The sequence below is a fragment of the Lissotriton vulgaris genome, chromosome 1_1, assembly GCF_964263255.1.
Source record: "Lissotriton vulgaris chromosome 1_1, aLisVul1.2, whole genome shotgun sequence".
NCBI lineage: Eukaryota > Metazoa > Chordata > Amphibia > Caudata > Salamandridae > Lissotriton > Lissotriton vulgaris.
Window position 1 is genome coordinate 312,029,986 of NC_141685.1, and position 8,008 is coordinate 312,037,993.

The 8,008-nt window shown below is 41.5% G+C and overlaps 1 protein-coding gene across 3 annotated transcripts in view; it reads left to right on the forward strand.

Moving 5' to 3' along the window:
- The window catches only part of LOC147747102 (vitamin D3 hydroxylase-associated protein-like), a 382,698-nt gene extending 377,940 nt beyond the window's left edge, over positions 1-4,758 (forward strand). For all 3 annotated transcript variants that reach the window (XM_086952351.1, XM_086952352.1, XM_086952350.1), the window contains exon 15: positions 2,274-4,758. In XM_086952351.1, coding sequence (XP_086808477.1) covers positions 2,274-2,399 — 126 coding nt within the window. In that variant the 3' untranslated portion in view covers positions 2,400-4,758. The remainder of the gene's footprint in view (positions 1-2,273) is intronic.
- Positions 4,759-8,008: the final 3,250 nt, after the last annotated feature.

Sequence of the window (8,008 nt, forward strand, 5' to 3'; positions counted from 1 at the left end):
GCACCGGCACTTAATTGTCAACACCGGCGCTTGGGACAGTCTGCCACAAGGTGGCTTGCTCTCTGGCTAATTTTGATATGACCACAAAAACAGGTAATTATTAATTCAATACTGATAAACAAAATACTGTTACCTGCCACTCAAGCCATCCTTATTGCTTTAGGGGCCTGAAATAGTCTGAATTGTCAAACTTGTATGTGTGTAATAGTTGTGGTGTTCTTAATATCATCAGCAGCATAGCAGGAACAATGTCTGATGCAAGCTGCAGTGGTCTCCTGATGAGAGCCCTGGCACTTTTTTCACAAATTAAGCACTGCACTTTAGAGGAAATGGTCATGCTCTGGGTTGTTGCCCTGCACCTCACTGGACAGGAGTGCAACGTGACAGAGAATACTGAATAATTTTGTGAGAGGCGCAGAGCCTGCTTGAAACTAAGAGAAGAAGAAGGTTTTGCCAAGCTGGAAACTTGATTTGCACCATCAGGCCCTGCATTCTGACTGACTGCGCATGCTGCATTGTCTGGAACACCAGCCCTTTGGATGTACCTTGCTTCAAGAGAAATAAAGAGCGGATTACCTGCAAGCTACAGGTTAACAGTGGTCACCTGGACCCTCACCACCAAGAATCCCCAGCCTGGAGTGCATCCAGGTTTTTGTCCAAGTAGATTGTGGGAACTGAATTCCCAAACTTTCAAAGACCATCTTGGAGATTTCAGACCCTTGCATTGTGTTTTGGACACTTTGGAACCCTCAGAGGAACTTCAGGAAGAAGTTCCAGATGTTTGGAAAAATGTTCCAGAGGTGGACCGACTCAACTGTGAGAGCCAAGCCCTGCTGGTTCGTCCCGCTGAAAAGTTCCAATGGTCCAACTTCTAGAGTTTGATCGGGAGCTCCCTGGAAAGCAAGCCTGTGAAACCTCACCAAACTCGGACTGGTAAAAAGCATCGAGGGACACCGACAGAAAAAGCTTCCGAAAAGTTTCTAAGACCGAAGGCAAAATCTCGACCGAGGCCTATTGTGTGGGGTATCCGAGCAGGGCTCTATCGCTGTTGGCCTGATATTTTGACTTTCCCCCAGTCAAGCGTGACCAGAAGTCCCGATGTGGTGCTAGATGTTTCGAAGTGCAATATAATGCTAAATCTTTTAAAAAATCATATCTCCGGTTACCTACATTGGATTATTTTCATTCTAAAGATTAAAATATTTCCCATTTTTATAAATTGGTGTCGGATTTTTATTGTGTGTTGTGTCTTAATAATTTACTGAAATTCGTGCTTTTTAATGCTTTACATACCTGTCTCTTAAGTTAAGCATGCCTTCTCGCAGCAAAGCTACCAAGGGTTGACCATGGCATTAATTTACTGAGACCTATTCTAAGCCCTAGGCTGTTTGTGGCCTCATTACCAGTAGTAGATACATATTAACCACTACTAATAACCCACTTTCCAACAGCCAGATTATAATTTTGGGTCGGTTTTGTTGTATGCTGTTCTTGATCTGCCAAAGCCGCACAATTGCTCTGGGAATTACAGGCACAAAAATGATCAAATCAACAAGCTATGCACACCTACCAGAAAAAAGACTGCCAGCAGAAAACTCATCTAATGCAGTACCAATGACCATCACTAATAGAGATCATGATACAAGTGTCTACACTTGATCAGGTCGAGAAAAATCTTAAAAGAGTTCAATATTAGATAATTTCCCTCTAGGACTTTTTGAAAGCTTGACATTTTTTTTACACATGACAACTAACATTTTTAAGATCATTCATTAGTAAAAACAAAACTATCCACCCAACCTCTTAAAGAAAGAATGGATAGACAGTTAGTGGGGACAGAAGAAGACCTATTTAGAGACAAATGTGGGTGATTTACACAAACCAGTACACAAAGTCATTCAACAACAGAACTAGGAACAGAAGCAGAAGATATTTCTACAGGACTTCTAAAATATAGATGGCCTTACATCTGCTCTCGCCCCCTCTGCCCTCTGTTACGTAGGATTTGCATCTATTTTATGTGGTTATCCCTTCAAACTCAACCGGTTCTACTGGGTGGCTGCAGTCGCACAGACAAGCTTTATTTTTCTACTCTTCCTCCATGCATTGCAAAAAGATCCATGTGGGTGTATTTGTTTGCACACGTTTGATCTGTTTTTTGACTATTTGTTATTTGTGTTTCTGTCGGTTTGAGGTGCATGGGAGTGGATGTGTGTTGCAGGCTAGGTTTGTATGGCCTGATCTTTGACAATTTTTGTTTTGTTTCTCCTTAGGGTGTGGAAGGCGGTGTGGGGCTCCCCGTGGTGGTTCAGTGTGTTGCTCTTCCTTGGCAGGAAGAACTTTGTCTTCGGTTAATGAAGGAAGTAGAGACCGTCAGTCGGCGCCATGACCGGAAATAAAGATTGGTCTCTATGCACGGGAATAGAACCTGACCATCGGGCTTTGACCTTGGAACACTCTTTATTTTACTGCCTGCTCGCCCTAAATACCTATGAGGTTCTCTTGGTCGTTGATTTAAACAAATCATGTTTTTATGTATTATTAAGGGGTATGTCATACTATAGACTTACTTGTTACGTTATTCAGCAAGCCTGACATATTTTCTTAGTATAATCTTGTAATATACGCTCCTAAAATGATAAAACGACACCAGATTGTTCCAGTGGTATTAATTAATGCTTCCTGGTGTGTTTATAATCATGCTTGCTTTTGATCAGGTACCAAAAGTGTGTGTGACTGAATTTGTTTAATGACCCTTTTAGGTCTGTAAACAGGCTAGATTGCCATTAATTTAGTTTTTTTTTGTGAAGAAGACACAACTTTGAAATATATAGAAATTACTGCTTGTCGAGCAATATGAATATGTAATGCATATCAACTGGATGCAATTTTACTGACTGTAATATGTTTTAACCTCCTGCTTTGGTGGTTTTACATGACCTAGGTAAGATAGCAACACAAGTCATTGGCGGTTAATGGTCTCAGCTCTTCTTAACATGACAGACGGAGGGGCGTCATGGGCCATGTACAGGTGACCGCATACTTTCAGGGCAAATATTTAGCAACTCATTATTTTAATCATTATGTCCATGTGATTCAGAGGGATGTTCTAAGGGATCTTCTTAGGTGCGTATTCCTTTTTTTTTTGGATCAAATTATGTTTTTGAATATAGTATAATATTATCAAGAATAAATAACACGGCGCCTTCTGCTAGTTTAAAGAAGAAATCTAAAACCAGTTACCACAAGTAGACACCAAAACTGTTTTTGAGATCCAACTGGAATTCAATGAAATTAAACATAGAAGTTCAGAACATGAATAAAAATATTTTACATCCACTAGTACAAAACGTCTCAACAGGGATTTGCTAATGTTTTTAAAAATAGCATTTATATTGTGTTTGGACACGAGAAGGATACAGAGCATGGAGATTCCTAAAAAGCCCGGTGTGATCACTTTGAAGTGAAATAGAATCAAGGGTGGTAAGCGTTTTCTAGACGCTAATTGTTTTGTTGTTGTAATAATACACTTTATTTTTACTGGTAGTTACATCGCATTATATAGAATGATTTCTCGTTACTTTGACCTCAACTGCTGAACTGTTAAAATCAGGCCAGAGGATTTGATCAGCAGTACTACTTTATCTGTTGGTGGTGCCTATTGTATTGACCTTGGGTTTGATCCCTCTGTGGATCACTCCCTGCATCAGAAGCCATGCCATTGGCATCAAACGTATTTGATGTAATAAGGGCCACTCTTCTCCTTCCTGATTGGCTCATAGTCCTACAGCCCATACAGTGGCATAAATAGGCCTACTGCCACCCGGAGTGGCCCCTGAGTTTGCTGCCCGGTGTGGTTAGGAGTGGGGGAGGGGACGACAGACTACTTGTTCCTGGAGAGGGGGTTCTGTTCGACAGATGACTTGTTCTAGGGGGTGATGTGGGCGTGGTGATTGACAGACATGAGTTTCTTACCTCCACCACCCCCAAATAGAGTGCCACCCAGGGCAGACCGCCCCCACCACGTCTCCAGCTACGCCACTGAGCCCAAACGTTGTTTAAAATACAGGAATCAGATTACCATTCTCACCATCCTAAATAAAAATAGGATGCAGCAATATTGCACATGTGAAATGGCCATTGGGGAGCAGCCGTGACCTATCTTCTGACGTTGCTCTCAAGAGTATTGATACCTGTCAATGCTCTTGAAAATGCACTAGTTCACTTTGATTTTTAATTCTGCCCAAATGATGTCCTTGATGCACAAAGCTTCCATTCTGTGCACCACACCTGTTTATGGTTTGTGGAACAGCCTGGAACAATGCAGGTCTCTTGTGTACTGTTAGGTTACATAGAGTGCCCCTGAATAGTCCATTGGGTCTGTCCTCATCACTAAGTGCTCCATAAAACTCTGAATATATCCTTGTTATCTATGTTACGTTCAAATTAGTTTAATTTGAAACACATTCTAGTCCTAAGGAGACAACTACGTGTCCTTCGGGATACTAGTGGTAACTGAGGAGTCAGAATAAGTTTGCATCTCTAAGATGTGCAACCTGTTTATCAGAAGCTACTGCTAGATATATTCTGCTTGCCTAAAGTTGTGCGGCTAACGCAGTGCGGAGCAGCAATTTTAAGCCAATCACCATTTGAGACATGTCTTCACTTTATTTCTGTTTGTGGCTTATATTCTTTTTGTTTGCATAATTCTGAAAACAGTCTTCTGTATGGGCGAGAATAAACTTGCTTACGATTAAATGTGGATCATTTTGTGTTCATTTATTTTCAGATAGCCAAGAACATTTTGGGTCAGTGCTACTGATTGTATAATGTATGTTCATGTTTGCCCTACTCATGCACCTGCTAACCCATCAAAGAACAGGATTGATGGAGTGTTGATGATTAAGAGTTGAAAATTAGCAAGTCATTGAATCGGATGATTGCTCAAATGTTTGTACAAGCAAATAAATCATTTGACTGCTCAACTTCTTTATTCCCCAGTCATGCCAAGAAATACCAAAAAGATATTTGCTTGCTTGTGAGAAATTGGGTTGTTAGTTGTTAGTTGACTGGGGTGTGAGCCCTGGTCAAGCAACAGCTACAATCCCTTTCAGGGTGACCCACAAAAATTAACTAAATTAACCTGTGCTTAACAAACAGTAGCCAGGCTTAACTTAGAGGCAATGCGTGAAGTATTTATGCAGCATACAATAGCAAGAAAGTGAAAACACAACACAAGAAAAATCCCAAACTAATCTAGAAAAATAAAAGTAAATGTTAATAAATTGTTTGACACCAAAATTACCAAAATCCAATCAGTGGAATCAAAGTTAGTTTTCAAAGTTTTTAGTGAAATCTAGAGCCTAAAAGATCAAAGCACCAATCGCAGACATTGGGCAGTACAAGAGCGGGTCTACGTTGAAAGTTTAGGCCGACCAAGATGGAGTGAGGTTACAATACAAGAAGTGGATTGGGCCCAGTCAGCACTTACTTTCAGACCTGAAAAGATTCTTGAAGAAAAATGTCTGAGAAGGTAGGCGTTCAGTGGGGCAACGCTGCAGAAGTGTCCAAAGAAAGAGAGCTGTTGTCGGATGTCGGTGGAGCAATGCCGCTGTGAAGAATTTTACCTTCGGACTTAGTAGCTGCAAAGGAAGTTGAAAATCTTCAGCGGGCCTTGTCAGGGGGCTGTAGCCGAAGACAGTTTGAGGAGGCCAGCTACCCCTTTTCCGAAGGACCGTTGAAACAGATATGCTGCTGCGGAGAAGAACTTAGCGGTGGAAGCTTCGAAGACAATCCAACCGGCAATGCACCTCAGATGAATAGGAGAGCAGGTTGGACCCAGTCTACTCCTGGTTCTCAGAACACTTTTCCCCCACATTTTGGCAAAGTCCTGAGATTTGGAAATTGGCCATTTGGACACCTTTAGCACCACAACCAAGGGTCAAGGACTGGTGGGACACCTCTTTGGAGTTCAGGACTCACTCAGGCTGGTGGGAGCCTTTTATGTTCTGATGGCTCTGAACAGGAGGCCAGGAAACTAGCCATTGGAGTCATATGTGGTAGTCCTGGGTGCAGGTGAAGATGCAGGGCTCAACAGCAGGGCTGGCATCTGAGGGTTCAAGGCAGGCAGTACAGCAGTCCTTCCAGATATATTAGCAGTCTGGCAGAGTCCACAGAAGTTCACAGAGGCAGGCAGTGCTCTGAGAGCCCTTCCACAGGTCCAGTAGAGAACTGAAGAGTGGTCCAGTAGTGAACTGAAGAGTGGATCTGAATGTCCTATTTATTAACCATGATGCCCTTTTTCTGGATGGTGGGGGAAGCTTCTGGAAAGATTCTTAGAAGTGTATGGAATCTCTTGACTCCCCTGCCTTTGCTCCAAGCTGGCTGAAGAGACAATAAAGGGTTGTTAAGCCTTTTGTGTGGAGGCAAGAGACGGCCAATTCGGGTTTAAGTGCTCAGCTTCACCCCCCATCCGGCGAGTTGATGGCCCATTGTGGCACACCTGAGTCCTCTATTGTGTGACTGTGAAAGAAAAATCTGACTATTAAAGAGGACTCAGCATTACAATTCCATAGGTACCAACCATGACATATCTACATCCTCTAAATTCAGTTTTACAGCTTCCGAAAATATAATAGGGAATACCCAATGTTACTCTATGGGAGGGGTAGGCCTCACAAGTGTGAAATCTAATTTGGCACTACCAGGACGTGCATAACTTAAAAGTACATGTCCAACCCTATAATTACACAGCAACCTGCACTATGGGCTACAGCGGGCCAACATTAGGGTTGGTTAATATGTTTTAAACGGGAAGTTTAGGCCTTAGCAAGAGGGTTTAAATGCCAAGTTGACATGGCAGTGTGACACTGCATTCAATCTGCATTGGAAGGCCTGGGAGATGTTTTATGGTTGCACTTAATTGGGTGGCACAATAGTGCTGCAGGCTTTAATTTACTGGCCCTGGATATATGGTATACCACTTTACACGGCAATTATGAGTAAATTGAAATTGACAATTGGGTATGAACCAATTTGGCCATGTTTTAGAGAGAGGGCACAGGCACTCAAACTCTGGTCCTGGTTCGAGTCCTAAGGCCAGGAAATACAAATTTGGCAAAAAGGCGGAGGGAAAAAGGCAAAAGGTTTGGGGTGACCCTGCGGAGAAGACCCAGATCCAACGATGCTGAACTCTGAAATGTAAATCTTCAAGAATACTGAGCATTTTCACTATTCAGAAATGGTAAATTTTTGGTTTAAAGACCAAATAACACTCTTTATGAATTGAGTCCTACATTAAAACCCTCATTTTGCAAGTAGAGGTGCAGCTCGTATTGTATGCTGACAAAAGTCACTTGGTAGATATTAATTACTAGCAGTGTATGGATACATGTAGGGGCTTTATAAGATTCCATTGAACGTAGTATAAAGAAAATTCATTCCTTCCTGTTCTTATCAGGAATAAACCCTGGACCTTCCTCTTCATCAAAATCACCACTGCATGGGGTAACCAAGCTATCAGTATTTTGACCCTTTTCTCAGTTACAGGAAAATAATTTTAACAGTTTATTTAAACATGCCTGCTTCTATGACACAATGACTGAAATCAGAGAAGCAATTTAATAATGGGCTTGAAATTAGTGGCTGAGAAAATGTAAGAGCTGACAAATATTAACAGCGGGAACAAGGACACGTTTTTTATTTACACTCAATCTTCTAAGTGCTTAAATAGTGAGGGAAGACTCCAGAGAGCTTTACATAGCAGAGACATTGATACAGGATACAATGTTGAAGTAAGTCTTGGAGGTTATACATTTTTGTAGACTGATATGTAAATATGTAATGCTTCATAAAGATCTCTAGGAAAAAGTTGGGTAATAAAATATTTAATTAGTATTATTTGCTGTGTACTTGGGGATCACTGAAGTAGTACCAGAATCTAGAGCTGGACTTAGACCAAAATGTAATTCTCAATTTTCAGAATTAGGGGTTTAGGTTAACTCAATTA